General features: G+C 38.3%; 3 protein-coding genes across 6 annotated transcripts; all 3 read left to right on the plus strand.

The window, feature by feature from the left end:
* Positions 1–2,753: 2,753 nt before the first annotated feature.
* On the plus strand, positions 2,754–6,605 carry acot8 (acyl-CoA thioesterase 8). The gene is made up of 6 exons (XM_022745430.1): positions 2,754–2,956; positions 3,491–3,627; positions 3,807–4,032; positions 5,180–5,337; positions 5,750–5,941; positions 6,397–6,605. The coding sequence occupies exons 1-6, from the start codon at positions 2,757–2,759 to the stop codon at positions 6,513–6,515; spliced, it is 1,032 nt and encodes a 343-aa protein (XP_022601151.1). The 5' UTR covers positions 2,754–2,756; the 3' UTR covers positions 6,516–6,605.
* A 905-nt stretch (positions 6,606–7,510) lies between these two features.
* Positions 7,511–12,745, plus strand: LOC111221667 (serine/arginine-rich splicing factor 6-like). 2 transcript variants are annotated; one of them, XM_022745156.1, is made up of 6 exons: positions 7,511–7,683; positions 8,535–8,677; positions 10,213–10,331; positions 11,148–11,350; positions 11,474–11,551; positions 11,822–12,745. In XM_022745156.1, exons 1-6 carry the CDS (start codon positions 7,577–7,579, stop codon positions 12,210–12,212), a joined length of 1,041 nt encoding a protein of 346 aa, XP_022600877.1. In that variant the 5' UTR covers positions 7,511–7,576; the 3' UTR covers positions 12,213–12,745. The 2 variants fall into 2 exon arrangements, with proteins under 2 accessions (XP_022600877.1, XP_022600878.1); XM_022745157.1 differs by having other exon boundaries at positions 7,600–8,403.
* An 876-nt stretch (positions 12,746–13,621) lies between these two features.
* On the plus strand, positions 13,622–18,218 carry ift52 (intraflagellar transport 52). 3 transcript variants are annotated; one of them, XM_022745224.1, is made up of 14 exons: positions 13,622–13,652; positions 14,046–14,204; positions 14,336–14,423; positions 14,582–14,711; positions 14,803–14,878; positions 15,057–15,128; positions 15,236–15,362; positions 15,466–15,549; positions 15,677–15,745; positions 15,833–15,987; positions 16,094–16,181; positions 16,288–16,396; positions 16,481–16,626; positions 16,705–18,218. In XM_022745224.1, exons 2-14 carry the CDS (start codon positions 14,086–14,088, stop codon positions 16,744–16,746), a joined length of 1,305 nt encoding a protein of 434 aa, XP_022600945.1. In that variant the 5' UTR covers positions 13,622–13,652; positions 14,046–14,085; the 3' UTR covers positions 16,747–18,218. The 3 variants fall into 3 exon arrangements, with proteins under 3 accessions (XP_022600945.1, XP_022600947.1, XP_022600946.1); XM_022745225.1 differs by lacking the exon at positions 13,622–13,652 and adding an exon at positions 13,691–13,798; XM_022745226.1 differs by lacking the exon at positions 15,466–15,549.
* Positions 18,219–18,967: the final 749 nt, after the last annotated feature.

Here is an 18,967-nt window from a genome sequence, read left to right on the forward strand (position 1 = left end):
GGACCAAAATCCACCAAAAGCATAAATTGTCGCACTATGTAGGAAATGTTTTCTATTATGAAACAATCGTGCAGTTTGTATCCAGTAAACAACAGTATAGTGGAAGCAGTGGCATTTTAACAGCGAGCATACACACTATTGGAGATCTGTATAGAGATGTATTTGTGCATTTTACTGACATTTTATTACTGGTGCTTTGTTGCTTATTGTATGGTTTATTAGTGATGATGATGTAAGGTGACCTTGAGTGCCATGAAAGGCACCATAAAATAAAATGTATTATTAATATTCTTTTCTTTATTATAACAGATATAATCATACTCCACTAAAACTCCAAATATACTGTATCAAAATGTGCATTTTCAGTTATTATGGTGGGTCTTATTACAGCCTCCAGAGCTATTGTGAGGCACAAACAGCTAAAACTCCAGATTTGAAAGACGGAGTAAATGTAATGGAAGAGATTGGATCCTGTGAGTCTATGCTAAATAGATTAAAAGCTTGTTCTGTAGATGGGGCTTCCTCATGGGACCTTTTTTGGTCCTATAAAGATCAATGGAGTGCCTACTTCATTTTCAAGCATAGCCAAGCATTTCCTGTGACTGTGGTATTTCACTGTGGACTGAATTCAATGTCTTAAATTTTCTTCACCATGTCAAAGACATGCCAAAGAAGAATTAAGGGCTATTATTCTTGTCATTTGACTGACCTTCAAGTGGATGTAATATAACTGTAGAAATATGACTATGCTGAGATTCTTACACAAACATATTAAATGTGAAGTGTTTTCATAACTGATGTATATTTAAACAACATAATTGTATGCACACAGAGTATCAGGCTGTAGGCTGAAAAAAATCTCTGCAAGAGTTTCCTGTCTAACGGTACATATAAACTATCCACTGTTCTTGCTGTATTAAATCCATGGCTGGGTGAGATTACTTGTATCCTGAATTATGCAGATCTTAAGTCCCCTTCTCCCTCTAACATCAGATCTTTAGCACATGAATCTAAAACTGGAACCACTTTCTACTGACGAAGTCGTTCCAATGAAAACCCTTGATAGTTCTGTAGAAGGCTAAATCATATTTTCTCACTTACCTCTAGTGGTCAATTTAACATGAGGAAATCCCATCTTGAAAAATTAAACAATTATGAAGCAATTCAGCTACTTGATGCGCCTACTTTTAACTACCATGAAACTTGGTACCTTGCATCTGTCCCAAACAATTAGTTGGCAAACAATTGGTCAAGCCCTGACATTATTTTGAATTGACATCAACTTTTAAAACATAAATAATAATGCTACATATACAATTACAGGCTCTAGCCAAAAAATGTTTGCTTTGAATATTTAAGACATACATTTATCCTATTACAATGCTTATTTGGAAAAAGAAGCTAATGATATACCATAGGCTATATGTGAAAGTGTCATAGTGGAGAATAAATGCATATAGTTCAAATGCTTGAGGATACAATTGCTGTAAACTTGAGAACACTGAAAATTCAGTCGTTATATATTGGACACAAGGTTTTTTGTTTTGACTGTATGTATTTTATCCTAACAGTAGGTGGCGGTAATGAGTGTTAGCATTTGATGTGTAACTGCCTTTGAACAACACAGAGGTTCTTTGCAGGAAGTTAAGCAATTTATTAATTATTTATTAATAAATACAATACTGGGGCATGGACATTAAGAATGGCAGAATGGAAACACACAGTTGTTCCAATACAGAAACTTGGAAAAGCAGCTGTATAGTAATGGAACACATTGTCACAGACAGACTAGTGCATATGCTTGTAAAACAGGGATATTTTGTCCCTTACAAAGGCTGTCTCCCACTATGGACTGTGTATTAGTGTTGGACATGGATAACAGGAAAGTCTTAGTAAGGAAACAGTAGTGGGAGTATTGCTTAATATCAAAAACACATATGACATGCTATTTGAAGGAGGGCTTAATGGCAGAGCTGTATGAGCCTGGGGTATGAGGCAGGATGCTGAACTGGATTAAGAATGAGTAGGCGGGACAGGAAATGACACCCCTCAGGGAAGGATAATAAGTCCAGTTTTGTTTAATGTGATGACTAAAGATGTTTTTAGTCAAGTAGTAACTTGCTGTTTGCTAATGTTGGCACCATATGGTTGAAATACAAATCATATTTATAGGCAGCTTCAGGAGGTGTTAGACAAAATTGTGACATGGACAGAGAAATGGGGTTTTAAATTTTCTGTAGCTAAATCCAAGTATGAGGTATTTGGTTTAAAAAAGAAAGCAGCACAACACAATCTCAAGCTACATAACATACTACCTAAAGGGTTAAAAGTTCCTGGAATCTGGTATGAAAAAACAATAACGTGGAAAAAGTAAAGGGAAGTCCTCAATGTTATACATTGTCTGATATGATCTGAATGGGGAACTGATAGAGAAACATTAATATGATATTTAGTTTAATGACAAGATGCTTCCTCTATCTTAAAGAAGCTAGGTATGGTGCAAGCTAAATAGAGTGTGATATAGGTATTGAGCCATCACACCAACTATCACAAATACGTTAACATCTTGCAAACATAAGTGAGAAAAATGAGGTGCAGACTATTCACTGAAATCCATACTTGGCACAGTAGATTTACAGATTCTCTCCATTTAAGGTTGTCAGTGGAATTCTACATCTGACCTGTAGAGGGCAGGAGTACACTTCCGCCGCGTCCAAACTGCCGCAACGTCAAGAAGAAGAAGTTGCCAAACAAACATGGCGGACAGAAAAGCGAATACGGGTAGTAGCTCTGAGGGGCCAACGAATAATTGTGATTATACAGGAGGTACAGAGTCACCGAAATCACCTGAAGATGAAAGCTCGGAGAGGCCGGAAGCTCAGTATAGCCAGGACCTCAAAAGTGTTCTGGTCACCAGCGTTTTAAACTTAGAGAAGCTCGACGTAGACCTGTACAGGTAGCTGTTTGAACTTTGTCACTTTACTTTGTTTAGCACAAAGGAAATCAATTCCGCATCCATGTCCTGTCGGAATTATCGAAAAAATGAGTGCCCCTCTCCTAGAGGCGTTGGCCACGTTCACATCGTAACTACGACCAGGAAACTTGAAATATCTGAAAACGAAACAAATATGGATGTCTCATAATAATAATAATACATTTCTTATATAAAGTGCAACTAATGATTCGCTCTGCTGCAGTGTCCATTATAATGGACGTTAAACTCACAGGTGTTTCTATTACTTTGTCAACCCATTTATATCAATGAGGGTAGCTAAATATAAGAAACACCGCAATACAGTTAAACAACGCCCCAAACTGCGGTACAATCAACACCTGTGTAACAGTTACAACACAAGCTGAAAATTATAACCTTCATGGAGGTGTAATCTATTGCAGGGTTTTTGTATAAGACTATATTAGTTTTAGCTGTGTGTTCCTAATGAACTGGCAACTGTGTGTATATTTCAGCTGTTTCTCCAATTTTCCCCAGAGGGACGCATCACTGGGTGCCTCGCACTCAACGCTTGTTTGGGGGCCAGATAGTCGGTCAGGCCCTTGTGTCCGCCGCCGAATCTGTGAGCGACAACCTTTTCGCCCATTCTCTCCATTGCTACTTTGTACGTGCAGGTAAGATGAGTTAACCCCCAACCGCAGGAATAGTGTTCAGCTTTCCAAAGAAGTTCCACTTCAAACAGTCCCTCATACACCAACCATAATCGCATCATAATCAACTGAATGATCCAGAAACTGTCCTCAGAAAGTCCCAGTTACTGTTTCTCCACAGATGTCTTTTGGATGTTTTTCAGGGGATCCTAAGGTTCCAGTGCTGTACCAAGTGGACCGCATAAGAGATGGTCGCAGTTTCACAGTGCGCTCTGTGAGGGCCATCCAGCATGGACACCCTATACTCATCTGCCAAGCGTCTTTCCACATGCAGCAACCGAGCCCCCTGCAGCACCAGTTCACCATGCCGGAGGTCCCTCAGCCTGAAGACCTCCTCACTGTGGAGGAGCTTATTCATCTTTATCTCAGGTACAATAACTATTTGTTTTGTTCATCACAAAGCAACATTTACAAGGGACTACTATAGACAAAAAACATACACAACAAGACATACATGTAAATTGTATACTCTGTGGGTTAGATTAGTGTTGCATTCAAAGTTACCACCAGTGGTTTCAAGCCATGCAGTAAGTTTAGTTTCTTTTTTCCTTTTTTTCTTCTGCCATCACCCCAATAAAATGGAGGTGAATGGAACTTTATTTGTGGTGCTTAAACCATAGAAAATTTCATTTAAAAAAAACTCACCAGCAGGGAATCTTTCCAGTAACTGTGTCTCACCTACTCTGAATAATCTACAGGCCTGAGAAGGAGAGAGAGGAAAAAAAGTGATGAAATGAATGGAAAGATGCAGATGTAGTAGACAGTAGCAGCGTGCACAACTCCACACTGAACAAGAAGACTATTTATCTGTGAGTGCCGGCATTCTGTTTGTTCTGTGTAAAGATGCAGATGTGAAAGTACAGTGAAGTATAAAGACATTAACATTTAGTGCATTACTCATTCAAGGACCTAAATTCTTTGAATGGGGGGCTGTAAAAATTTTCCTTTGCTCTGGTGCCATTTTATGACTTTGACTTAAGTGCAGTTTGTTCCCCCCTATTGTATTACTGTCAGAGGAGCATTAATAGGGAACCTTGGTGCAGGAATCAGCACAAAGTTCTATTTGAGGTTGATTATCGAAATATCATGATTTTGATTGGATCTTTTTCAATTCAATATATGAAACTGCTGCCTTTTTAATAGATGATGGCAAGAGACCAGTCAGTGGAATTGGACTCCAGTTGTAATCCAAGTATGTATTCAGAGTAGACCCACAGACTGCTGTAGACCCCACAAATCAATGCAGGTGATGTGGGTTTCTAACATAAAAATAGGCCAAACTGCACCACCTGAAAAACAGAAGACAAACAACATAAAATACATACGTTATGATCCCTGGTTGATTTTATTGAAAACTATGCTGCTCTACTAGTAGCTCAGTGGATGCTAAAAAAAATGCAATCTGCAGCAGTCCCACTAAACATGCTGACTCATGCTCTATTATATAACTGCATTTGCTATAAAGGTCCATTAATTACCCTGCAGATGATCTGTAGTCTGTTCTGTTATTATACAGTAAACCGGACCTGGCAGAGAAATCGAAACAAGGCCTTAATAAACTGCTGGCTAATGAGGTCCCCATTGAGATAAAGCCAGTCCACCCACCACACTTCTACAGACTTGCTGGTGCTGAGCCAAGGAAGCTGTTCTGGGTGCGAGCACGAGGATATATTGGTAAAATAAGCTTAGTTAATTACACTGCCCTTTGCACATATGAGCTACATATATCAAAGCATTTGAAGCTACATTGCATAGAGTATTCTGATCAAGTGAATAACAAGATTTATTAAAATGATCAATTTATTAATATTAAATGAAACAATATGTTGATTTTAAGTGTATTGAGTCATTGCTGCAGCTAAAAATAGGACACAGTAAATAACATGAAGTATATACTCAGTATATGAAAATAGGGCAAAGTGGAAGGCTGTAACCATTTAGCAGCAAACAGTTTTATGGACACTGCAAATATCAAAAATATTTGCAATGTGAAAATAAATGAAAATATTAATATAAACACAATATGAGATACATAATACATTATAAGCTAAATTTGATTATGCATTTTATCTGTGTGTCTGTGTAGGTGAAGGCAACATGAAGCTGCATTGCTGTGTTGCTGCATATGTATCAGACTTTGCATTCCTGGGCACTGCACTGTTGCCTTATCCCAACTACAAGGCTGAGTTCTCAGCCTCTCTAGACCACGCCATGTGGTTCCACTCCACTTTCCGCAGTGATGAGTGGATGCTGTATGAGTGTGAGAGCCCATGGGCAGGTCAGTGTATTGTTCACTTCCCATCAGCTGTACTTTATTTGTTGTGTCTGTGTGCATCACAGTAGTACAAAGTAATGGGGGTCATAACTGCTACTAGCTAAATTGTTTTACTGTTATATTTTAAGATAATAACGATCTGTCATTATACTGTTATCAGATTTCTTTAAAATTGTCAATATCAGTATCAGCCTCAAAGACCCAGTATTGTTGGGACAACTGTTTTGGATTACACTTGGTTACTCTGTGTTTGAGCAATTAGTTTTAATTTTTAAACATATTTTTGTGCCTCTTGACTCATTTCAAAATGACTTATCTCTGTCCATTTTGGAATGTTAATTATTTTGTGGTATGCTACTGTTGTGGCCCATGTCAGTCATCCTTGTCAAAACCTTGGACACAAATGACCCTTTTGTGCTTCCTGCTTTTTTTTCTGTGGTTTGTGTTGTGTCCTCTAGGGGGCAGTAGGGGACTGGTTCAAGGCCGACTGTGGAGAAGAGACGGGGTACTGGCTGCCTCCTGCTCCCAGGAGGGTGTCCTGAGAGTGACACCCGTTACAGAGCCCAGCAAACTATAAGCACATTCCTAACATTAACATTTTTTTAACATGTCTTAATTATTTGTAACTAATCATATTCATTTTTTTATTACATTTTAATTTATAGACATACAATTATTAATATAATTATGAATGTATGATTGTTTTATTTATAAGAACATGCAAAATATAATTTTATTTCCAGTCAATAAAGAATTCTAAAGTTATAATGGATGCATGCTTGTCTCTTCTTAGAAGACCATATTCTAATTGTGGCACATCACCTACCATGGAAAAAAGAAATACAAAGCATGGGAGTTTGTTTTTTCCAGCTTTTGTAAAAGGCATCACACAATCATAATGGCTTCACTGACATTCTTAGTATGCTAATAGTGGTCTGTAACAGAACTTAGTTGTGAAAAAACAGCCTTACACTGTGTAATGGTGTTTTAATGACTGAAAGCTCCACAAAAGAGATATTTAAATGACATAATATTTGTATGCCTGCCTATCACATAGAACTACCAGCAGCTGTCCCATGGGTTTTAAAGCAGACGAATAGAATGCAGAGAGAACAGGACAGTGCAGAAAAGAAATGGCCTGACCCATGAGTGGTGAGTGAAGAAGGTGAAATTTTGTGAATCAGGACAGACAGATCCACTGATGGAAAATGATTGTTCCACTTGCTAGTATCTTAAAATCTACTTTCATAGTTTTTTTTTTCTTTCTTTTTACAAGGTGGCAGTCTTGATAAGTGCATAATGCATTTTAGGCTGTTCACAGTGTCAGCCAGGAACTTTTATGTTATACAGTCTGATTGAATGTGGGGACCTGTAGGTTTTTCTTCTAATCTGGATATTAAATAACAGTGTGAGCACTACATGCAGGTAAATAAGATTATTAGACATAGAGTAATGTATAGATAGATATATAGTGCAGTTTCTGTGCTGAAGTATTTTTATTTTTGTTTTGGACACAATGCTTCTATTCTGAAGGATTCGACCGGAAATCGACGAGCTTGTGCGTCTCCCAGGCCTGTCTGTGGCCCAACACGAAGTGCATTGTAACTTGTAGAAATAAACTGTTAACTGTTATCGGAGATGCCGCGGGTATATGTCGGCAAGCTAAGCTATCATGTACGGGAGAAAGACATTCAAAGATTCTTTAGTGGTTATGGTAAATTATTAGAGATCGACCTGAAAAATGGGTAAGATCACCTCATCATCCGTAACAGCTAGCTAATGTACATTTAATGTTAGTCCTGAGATGGGGACCCAATTAATGTTAGAAAAAAAACACAGCTGTGGAGTTAACGTCCTGTTGTTTTCTTTTCTTGTGTACACAGTGACTGAAAATTGTGCAAAACAATCCGTTATTGTTTGCTAGCTAACGTTAACGTGACGCCAGCAGTCATGACCTGTGGTTGACTCCCATTGGGTTGACTCTAAACATATCCTTTGCTAACGTTAACGTTACTGTAGTTGTTTGGTCAGTCCTGCTGGCTTTTAACGACTAATTTAACTAAAAGAATGTTGTTAACCACTGTGAATATATTATTCACAGTTCTCTCTAATGTCAGACTTAGGGACACCATAATGTTAATAAACCAAACCGTAATGTAGGTAATTGTCACATGTAGCTTGATAGCAACATTGAGCAGTGACGTTAACTTACGTCGAAAACCGTAAATTGACGGAAACATTTACGTTTCTTATCAATGGTTGTCCGTGATGAATTTCATTTTCCAGTACGTAGCAGCCTTGCATAATTATTATAACTCACGAATCGAGAAAATGCTCAATAATGTTATATCACCTGGAAATGAAAATAATCACTTATACTACCCTAGATACCCGAAATCATAATGTATTTGCTAGTTGGTTACAACTTCTCAAAGGGATTTGAAGCATTGACTCATCGATATAAGGTTGGTGGCAATAGTATGTAATAGTCATCATTTTAGACATTTTGTAGAATTGATTATGGATAAATATCAGAGAAATTGATGAAAGTAATGGTAATTCCCTGCTTTGAATCGTGCACATTGATCCCACACAGGTACGGCTTTGTAGAGTTTGAGGACATGCGAGATGCTGATGATGCTGTGTATGAACTGAACGGAAAAGAGCTGTGTGGGGAGCGAGTCATCATTGAGCATGCGCGTGGACCGAGGAGAGATGGATATGGCTATGGGGGGCGCAGTAAGTTCAGCACATCTAGGTACATGTGAATGTGGGGTTCTAATCAGTCTCTGTTCACTAGCACAACATAAGACATGTTCACTTACACTGACTCTCCATACAACCAAAAAAAAACTAATTTCAGTGAAGGTGTCAATACTCAAGTGACATGTCCTACCTCACACTGTGGGTATTTTTTCAGTATTCACTCTTTGGTAGTCATTATTTTACAAAAGGATAATGTCCACAGCCATCTAATGGATCTGACACTGTGCCTGACAGCAGGTAGAAATAAAGACTTAATACAGTGAAAGAGATGTGTGTTAAAATCCCATGAGTAACAGTGATTAAAGAAAAGGTAAGACTTTTGAAGCTACAATGTATTCAGTTTGAAGTCAACATTAACAAAGTGCTTGATGTTTTAATTTGAAAGAGTCCACTGCGGGCTGAGTCCGAGTCCAATGAGGGTAAAGATGACTGCCTGACCCGTTTGGCCTGGGCTTTCCCCTTACAATGTGTGTGTGACCTTTGCCATTTGACCATTGGTTGACATAACCGGAAGCCATGATGACAGCATCCTTTTCCAATAGACCAGGGTGATGGTGAGGAATCCTGTTGGTTTTACTGTTGCAAGACATATTGCAGAGGACCAAGCCAACACACGTTCCAGCCACTGATTTGGCTTCCAGTACTCTGTAGTAAATCAAAGAGTTTTTGGTAGGTGTCATCTTTGTTTTATTATGTTACAAATGGAACGTCGTAGTTCGAGTTGGGAGATGTTTTCTGGCTATTCAGCTGTTTGGAGTAAAGAATTTAAATAAAGAATTTTGGAACTACTACTTTGGGAGAGACGACAAAATATAATTTTCATGCACTTACAGTATCAGATTTTACAAGAGGGACAGTAGCAAATTCTCTGCATCTGCAATTATTGGCACCAACATAAAAATAGCCCAGTTAATCATAAAATGTCAAATATTGTACAGCAAATCCATAAAATTTAGGTTTTGTTTCACAACCACACAACTGAACGTATTGGTTTTCTGGTTACTACATTCAGTTAAGTTAAATCTATATATGTTCCTTTAAAGCTGTCGTGACAGGATTTAGTATTGTCGTTGTACTTCAAAGAAATCACTAATACACACAAGTTAAGAAAAATGCTGTCGAATCCTTAATGCAGTGGTTCTTAATCCTGGTCCACAGGGCATAGAGTGCTGCTGGTTTTTTAGTTGTTTAAGCACATTTACCTCAAACACCCAGTTTAAATGACCCCTATCAAAAATCAACAGTGCTCTGGGACCAGAGGATGTGGACTAAAAACCATGAGCATATTCAATTAATTGTGTGTTGCGTCTGAAAGTTGACAGAGTTGGGAGCTGTTAGCAGTCTATTAATAGAAAAAGTTAAGAGGCTTTGGCACAAAATAAATTCTAGGTAAAAAAGAAGCCCAGTCTGTAGTGGTTTCTTAGATTATTTATGCCAGTTCGGAGTCTTCACCTCTCCAGAATTAGCTGTCTTCAAATTAAATTTTAATTTCTCTGTCTTCTTTGAAGGTAGCGGTTACAGCAGCTGGAATCGCTCCGGCAGGGACAAGTACGGGCCACCAGTACGCACTGAGCACCGCCTCATTGTGGAGAACCTGTCCAGCAGGTGCAGCTGGCAGGACCTCAAGGTGAGAGATGATCCACAATTGATCCAGGTACAGACTCCCAGCACAACAGGAATATACATCCACTTGTTGATATATTGAACAAGAAGTTTTTATAGATTAAAATCTGGGTGATATTTTCTTCGTATTGGGTGAACAATCAAGGAATTGTATCCCAGTTTAAATATGGGCTGGTCCCCCTGCAACATAACAATGATCCTAAGCATACAGCCGAGGCAAACAGGGAGTTCTGTTGCATTTGACAGTGAAGTGTTTCTTGTCAAGTCCATCACCAGATATCAATCCAACTGATCATGTGCTTCACTTGATGAAGACCACAATTAAGCTAAACAGCTCCCCTCCAAGCAAGAAGCCAAGCTGGCTGCAGGACAGGTCTGGCAGATAACCTGTCTCTGCTGATGTCTATAGGTCGTAGACCTCAGACTGTCGCTGACTGCAAAGGTCAGCAACCAGATATAACATCTTATACATTTATCAAGAGCCAGATAAATTCATTCATTTGCATTTGGCTCATTAAAATTGGGCAACTGTGAATAAAAAAGTTATATTTCCTACAGTGTACATCTGATGTGGAGATTAACACTGAAATTAAAGCTTAACCTCATAGTCTTTTTTGCAAATCCAATACTTAAACTGCTCTTTCTATATCTGGCACTCAAATGAAGACTTGTGAATTGGCCAATAGACAAATGTAGTAGAACATCAACAGAACCCTGATGTGTGTAAAATTATCCACTTTAGCAACTCAGGAACAGGAGCAACACATTCATTTCATTTAGTCCCTCCTAATGTTCAGCTGGTAAATTTGTTTCTTTGTAGGATTTTATGCGGCAAGCAGGTGAAGTAACCTACGCTGATGCTCACAAAGGACGCGCCAATGAGGGCGTCATTGAATTTCGGTCCCGTTCAGACATGAAGCGAGCTTTAGAGAAGCTCGATGGGACTGATGTCAATGGCAGGAAGATTCGTCTGGTGGAAGACAAACCTCGGCGCAGGCGCTCTTATTCTGGCAGCAGATCCAGGTAAATGATCCCTGGTGATGCGTGTGTGGGTGCATGCGTGCGTGCATGCATGCGTGCGTTTTCTGTCCTTTTTTTTTTTCTCTCTTACCATTTATATCTAAGGTTGTTATGTTAAACCCACAGGTCTCATAGCAGGAGGCACTCTCACAGCCGCAGCCGAAGAAGCAGGAGTTCTCACAGCCGTTCCAGGTCTCGCTCACTGTAAGTCCAGCTCCGGGCTCCCACAATGGTCTGAAAAATTTGGAGATGCCTGGAGAGATGTTTACATAATTTGATTTACTCCTTTAAAGGTTAAAGGCAAAACAGCGTCACTGAAAGTGATTGTGCCTAGCTACTATGAGTATGACTCATTGAGCACAAAGCCTTAAATCTGAGTCAAGAAATAAAGTGTAGAAATGGGAGAACTTTTTGTAATATTATACAAAGTGACATGACCTAAACTGGCTGTTGTATTTTTCTTCTCTTTTGCAGTTCTCAGTCTCGCAGCAAGCGCAGGTCTCAGTCCAGGTCAGGACGGAAGTCACACTCCAGATCAAAGAGAAAGTCCAGTCACTCTAAATCCCCAGAGAAGTCTCGCACACGCACACGCAAATCACACAGTCCCTCCAAGAGCAAAAAGTCCAGCTCTCGCTCAGACATTCGCAAGTCACGCTCCAAAAGTAGGTCCAAAGTCAAAACGGAGCGCGGATCCCGAAGTCGGTCCAAGGAGAAATCCTCCAGTAAGAAGTCGAGAAGTCGCTCACGTTCCCATTCAGCGAGTAGAAATGAAAAACATGCCTCAAAATCTCCTATTAACACGGACCGTCAGCTCTCCAAGTCCCCAGCCAAGCGCTCTGTGTCCCGCTCCAGGTCTCGCTCTTGATCCTGGTCTGCCCCTTTAAGACTGCCTCTTTCTATAACAATGTACTGAACAAAATGTAATGTTAGTACACATCCCAGGCCTGTGTTTGATGTGTTTTGAGATGTTTACAGATCAAAAATGATTTGTACCTTTTGGAACAAATTGGGAGGTCATTAAATCTATATTTTATTGATTTGTAGTTTTTCTGTAAAATGATTATCAGAAAACTGTTGAAGGGGGATCACTGAAGTTGTTGTAACTCTGTGGGAACAGTATTTCTCTTGTTTTCATAAAGTCTGAATGAACCATTTGAGTCCAGCAGCTGAAAGCAGGGCCATATGTTGCTTCATATTTTGATAACATATATGTACTAAGTCCAAATAGAAAGATGTAATAGTATAAATTAATATAATTCACAGTTTGCATGTTCTGTGATGATTGTTTTTACCTGTTTGCCTTTTAAAATCCCTGATCTTCCTCCAGTGGGAATTACATTTTGAAGCAATCTACAGCATTTATTTCTAATATCATATTGGAATAAAATAACACATTTAAGAAAAGCCTGTCTCTTCATTTTTTCATCAACATGAACCTTATTTGTATAAGTATAAAAAATCCATGTCAACACTGTTTTTTGTTCATGCTTTTGTTTTTGTTGTTCTGTTTTTTCTTTTATCTGTCCCCACTCAAATGAGAGAATATTAAGAGATAATTATCCCATGGCCATTTGTAACAGCAGCAAGTAAGTAGGATCATATGACAATCAAAAGAACTGTTGGTCTGTCATTTAACTGATTGGATATGAACATTTATCATAACTCCTTTTAGCCTGTCAGATGAATGTCCCCACAACTAATAATAATAATAATTCAAAAAAAGAATTTAAAAAAAGGAAGGTACCCTTGTTAATTTTCTAACTCTTCACCGGACTCAGTCACCAACATATTATAATAACAACAATAATGTAGCATTAAGAGGAAGTTTATTCCTTACCTCGGAATTTAACACCTTATATACCATAATAGTAGCAATTTTAAAAACATTTCACAAAATGATTGAAGCATTAATTTTATAACATCTGCCATGGGGATTATATTTTCAACCCGTTAAATTTTGGGGCAGATGCAGATCATTTACTCCAAATTTGAATTTTTTTTCACTGAAGTCTGGTGTATTTTGTTTGACATTGGCCTTGCAGTGACCCACTAGTGTATATCACAATTCATAGGCTTACTTGAAACGTTAGGTAACCCAAAGAGAGTTTGTTGGGTGTAGTGTGTGTAATAAACGCTGCAACTCTATTCCCTGATGAATACAATGAGATATGGCCAAAGGCTTTGGGGGAAAACTAGTAAGTGGACTTTATTTTGCAACACTGCAGCACTGCCTGGTTGCTATGTTGTTAGCGCCCTTAGTAACCACTCTCTCCCATAATGCATCACTTCAAGGAGTGCTTGTGAGGTAACTTGGGCAACGCTAACTAATATAATATAATGTAACGCAGCGTCACAGATGGAAATTAATATTATAAGCGAACAGTTATCTTAACTCTCGCTATAATCAAATGAACAGAAAAGAGAAGAATTAGTATTGAACGCTATTATAAGGTAACGACGCCAAGCTATTAGCTACAGGGCTAATGCAACATATAGCTAGCTTCTTAGCTAAGCTTGATAACGGTATCTTAGCTCACGAAGATGGATGCTGCTACTTATGTTTGCAATTTGATGTGATAACTATTTACATTACAACCACGCCAACTCAATTCACAGCTTGCTAAGATAGTGGTAATGTTTTAAGGGCAGTTCCTAGACAATGATATGGGATCTAACTTGGAGTTGAACCTCTCTCTAGGTGTATGGATACATGTAAGAGTCAACAAACCTAATAAATAATGGAGAGGGATTCGCACAATTCCGTCGTCTTCAACGCTTCAAAAAGAGAACTTTTTACCACGAACAATGGATACAAATCCATGCAGAAGAGATTACGGGCTCAATGGAAAATCCAGAGGTAGGTGTTGTGGTTGAACACTTACTTGTGTCTCCTGACTATGGCTATTTGTTTTAGCTTGAACATTAAAAAAATTCCTCAGCTTTTGCAGTAATTCTGAGAAAAAAAGTCTGAAAATGCTATTTCCATAGTATGAAAGAAGAACTGTCTGTGGAGAAGCTGAAAAATGTGAAGTTGTGGATAACGGCAGGCCCAAGGGAGAAGTTCACAGCATCAGAGGTGATGTATCAGGACAAGATATCTCCTATCAGCTTAGAACGTGTTTATTTTCTTTAATTTGCAGGAATGTGATGCAGCAAAGTTTGCCAACCAAAGCAAAATGTTGGGTCAGTTATCACACACGCATGTTTTGACACTGTTGTCCCATTTTACTCCAGCTTGAGGTTCTCAAGCACTACCTGGATGGAGGAGGAAACGTGCTGGTCATGCTCGGTGAAGGAGGAGAAATTAAATATGACACCAACATCAACTTTCTCCTGGAGGAGTTTGGAATAATGGTTAACAATGGTGCATATTGACAGTTAACATCATCTAACTGATCATCATAATCAGTTAAAGGTATTTTTATTGAAACATTTTCTTTTTATCACTGCTGCAGATGCTGTTGTGAGGAATGTGTATTACAAATACTTTCATCCTAAGGAGGCACTCGTGTCCAATGGTGTATTGAACAGGTTTGTGGTTGCAGTATAATTTTTTCTCATACCAACATATTTATAATAAATCCCAGAGTGTTTGTAACCTAAAGAACCTATTCAAATGTACTTGTAATAATTGTACTATTCTAAAATGAATTTGTCTATAAAGCTGATGCACATCTAAGTAAGGGATTTCTTCCTCTTTCTTGTACAGAGAGATCAGTCGGGCTGCTGGCAAAGTGGTCACAGGAATGATTGAAGATGAAAATGTTGGAAATAATGCCCAGTAAATGTTTTTGCCTTTATATTCATATCTCCTACATTGAGTGCACTATTTAATGCTAGGATTCGCAACATGGTTTTGAATGCAAGCATTTTTATCTATTTGTGTAGGGCTCTCACATTTGTGTACCCATATGGTGCCACGTTGAGTGTGATGAAGCCTGCTGTGGCCGTTCTTTCAACTGGCTCAGTCTGCTTCCCCCTCAACAGGCCTGTCCTGGCCTTCTATCAAGGAAAGGTCAGAAGCACTAAGTAATTTTCATACTCGTTCCCAGCACATGTAATATTTATAAATCTATACTTGTGAGGTGATGTTGAAAGACATCTCGTGTCTTATGAAGGAGGCAGGCAAACTGGTTGTGCTGGGTTCCTGTCACATGTTCAGTGACCAGTACATAGACAAAGAAGAAAACAGTAAAATCATGGTGAGTCAAGTTGACATTTAAAGATTTGTTTAACACATTGAATGGTAGAGATGTGGTCTGCTCTCCTGTGGAATTTGTTGAGCATCAGTTTTTGTGCACAACAGTCTGTTGTACTTTTTCATTCCAGGATGTCGTGCTCCAGTGGCTCATGACTGATAATATTCAGCTGAACCAGATTGATGCAGAGGACCCAGAGGTAAGGAAGTGTACGTGACAGGAGAATGGCATCACTAATATTGTCTTGTAAATTAGCTAATGTCCATCTTGCCCTTTCATCCCTTAGATAACAGATTACACCATGTTGCCAGACACAGGGTGCTTGTCAGAACAGCTCAGAGTATGCTTACAAGAGGGTGACGAAAACCCCAGGGACTTCACCTCCCTCTTTGATATGTCTTTGTTCAATTTGTCAACCGACACTTTACCTCAAGTCATCAGGTGAGAATGCAAAATATACCACACGACATCCCTACATTACAGCTTTGTTTTTCTACATAGCTTTGAAAAAAAAAAAAAAAAAAAAAAAAAAAAATGCTTCCTGCAGTGCTTACAAGCAGCTTAATGTCAAAGACGAACCACTGCAGCTGATCACACCACAGTTTGAGACCCCGCTGCCTCAGCTTCAACCTGCTGTAAGTTTCATTCCTGTTCCAATGTTTCCATATGTCATTCACTTCTTGTCATATGCATCTTAGAGCCCAAGAGCTGTTATGTTTTTTTTTGTTTTTTTAAATTAAGGTCTTTCCACCTGCCTTAAGTGATTTACCTCCACCCATGCTGGATCTGTTTGATCTAGATGAAACATTCTCTTCTGAGAAAGTGCGCCTAGCACAGCTCACTAATAAATGTAAGTTCAGTAGTTATTCAGTAAAATTAACTGCTTAGATTTAAAATGTGAAGTAAAATTGTACAATGTGTTCTCATTTCACAGGTACAGACGACGATCTCGAATTCTATGTGCGGAAATGTGGTGAAATTCTGGGCGTGACTCCAAAGTTGGATAAGGATCAGAGGGACGCCAAGCACATCTTGGAACACATTTTCTTCCAGGTTGTAGAGTTCAAGAAACTCAATCAGGTGAGTGCTCTTAAAATCTCCTACAACTAACTATTATGCATTCAAGGACTTGTCTAAAAGTGAACATCCCACTTACAGGAGCATGACATCGACACTGAGGCACAATTCACGCCATTGTGATTGGATTCAAGAAACTTAAAAACTTTCAACTCTGTCTTTTCAATATGCTATATCATAATCAAACAGGTGTGTATATTCTAGTAATGGAGATAAAGCAACTGCTACAGTAGTTGGCAGTATCAACAGGATACTTGTGTTCAGAAACTGTATATGAATTCATTAGTCTTTTATACCGCTTTTGTATTTTATTGTGGAAAAAAGTAATATTGTAAAGATACTTATGCAAATAAAGTCATTGACATTTATTTAAATATTCAAATCTTTAAAAACATTGTAAACAGGCAACTGAGCTCTCTGCATGAGTCCTCACACATGGATCCTGTAAAAAGAAACAAATTGAAGAGCCACAGCATGGATTTGCAATGTTGCCATGGCATTCAATGATCAGTATTAAAAACTGAACAGAGCATCTTACCTTTATATTGTCATCCTATGTTTTAATCCACTTTGGTGCATGGTGGGTGCAGAGGCAGACACAATCATGTGCATTTATCCTTCCAAACCTGTGACTTAACTCCATGTTCAGTTTGTGTGAAGAGAAATCCTTGGCCATATTGGGGAGAAACTTCAGCTAGTGAAAATTTTGTAGACTGGGGTTTTGGACTCCATGTTGACTCCAGAGTGTTGGACTCAGTGTAGGGTTTGGGGCTGTTGCTCTCAGATTTAATCAAAGACACATCCCATAACATTTGAAAGGTGGTGGAATCACTGAACGACTGGTCAGAACAAGCAGCCTTTTTTTGCTTTAGGAGGAACATGTAGGGAGTAGAGGACTTTCCTTGTGAAGGAACAGTCATGTGACAATTGTCAGTCTCTGGATTGTTCAAGCTGTTCGTTGAGATAACCTGAGGGGAGGAAATGGGATCTGATGGTAGACAGAGAAAAGCCAGGTTGCATGGCCTGGCATCGGATCCATCAGCTGCTGTCTCATTTGACACTCTTGATGAGGAAAGTTGTTCCAGCGACAAAGCAGACAGCAAACTCTGTTCCCCCAAAAACCTCCTGTCAAGCTCTGATAGAGACGAACACTCAAAGCTGTTCATATCTAGGATGTAAAATATTAGATAACACTTGGAATTAGGTCATCTGGTCAGACTTAAACGAATCATCATCAACCTATTTTCAGAATAAAACCAGTTTTCCTACCTTTAATGACAAAAGCTTTCTCCATTGTTTCCCTGGACTTGAGTGTCAACCGACTTGCAGGTGGGTTTTAAAGTGTTGCAGCAGCATGTTAATTGACCCAGCTGGAGGCTGAGCAAGTCATCAGTCTGAAGGGGGTGGAGCACCTCTCAATCAGATCAGGTGCACATTTTAGCTGTGATCCTTTTTTTTCATATATTTTTTTATGTTCAAATTTATTTTCATTATGTGGGAGGGGCGGCTGTTTGCTATGCAACAAGCAATCAGGTTTTTTTTTAATTAACATTTTCTCGTTTTATTTACACATGCATGTTTGTGTACTTGTGTTAATAAATAAAAATAGTAATAAATAAAAATTGTGAGTGTTATTTAGCCAATATGAAAATAAAAAGAACTGATGACCTGACTGTTCAAATATTTTTTATATTTTAAGATCCCTCCGGACATGTTTTAAAACCTAAAAATAAGTGTAATGTTTTTGTACATATTATTTATATATAAGTTCAGTTACTTCTTAAACAACTGTTAAAGTAAGCCTACATCTACTACTTTTTACTCAGTTCAAAATCAATCTATGAATATAAAAATATTGTTAATTTCAAAATTTTACGGTACATGATGTGTCTCCTTAAGTCTTTTCTCTGTGTTCTTGTTTAAATTGCATATTGGACCATGAATGGCTTTTATGTTTTTCTCTGCTTAATTTAAGTTATGTTTTTTTGGGGTTTTTTTTCATCGCCTCTATCTAATTGTTTTACTGTCTACTGTACTGTCTGTACTGTACTTTCTAATCATTATACTTTATAGAAATTTTATTATTGTCAGGAATCATTGCCTTTTTGTAAAGTTAAATTTTCTGCAATAAACAAAAAAAGTCATGGCCTTTGTTTATTTGGAATTTAACAACAAAAAGTAAATAAGAAAAGTTGGCCAACAGAATGTTTGTTGCTGACACTGTTGAAATTATAGTAAACACAATTGATCTCACACAGCTCCCAAAACAAAGAGAAAGTTTTTCCAGTCTTGCAATTCAAAGCCAAGATGGTAATAAACACACATAAATATTTTCCGGGAACAA

This window comes from Seriola dumerili, unplaced genomic scaffold (genome assembly GCF_002260705.1).
Source record: "Seriola dumerili isolate Sdu_G_001 unplaced genomic scaffold, Sdu_1.0 BDQW01000088.1, whole genome shotgun sequence".
NCBI classification, from domain to species: domain Eukaryota; kingdom Metazoa; phylum Chordata; class Actinopteri; order Carangiformes; family Carangidae; genus Seriola; species Seriola dumerili.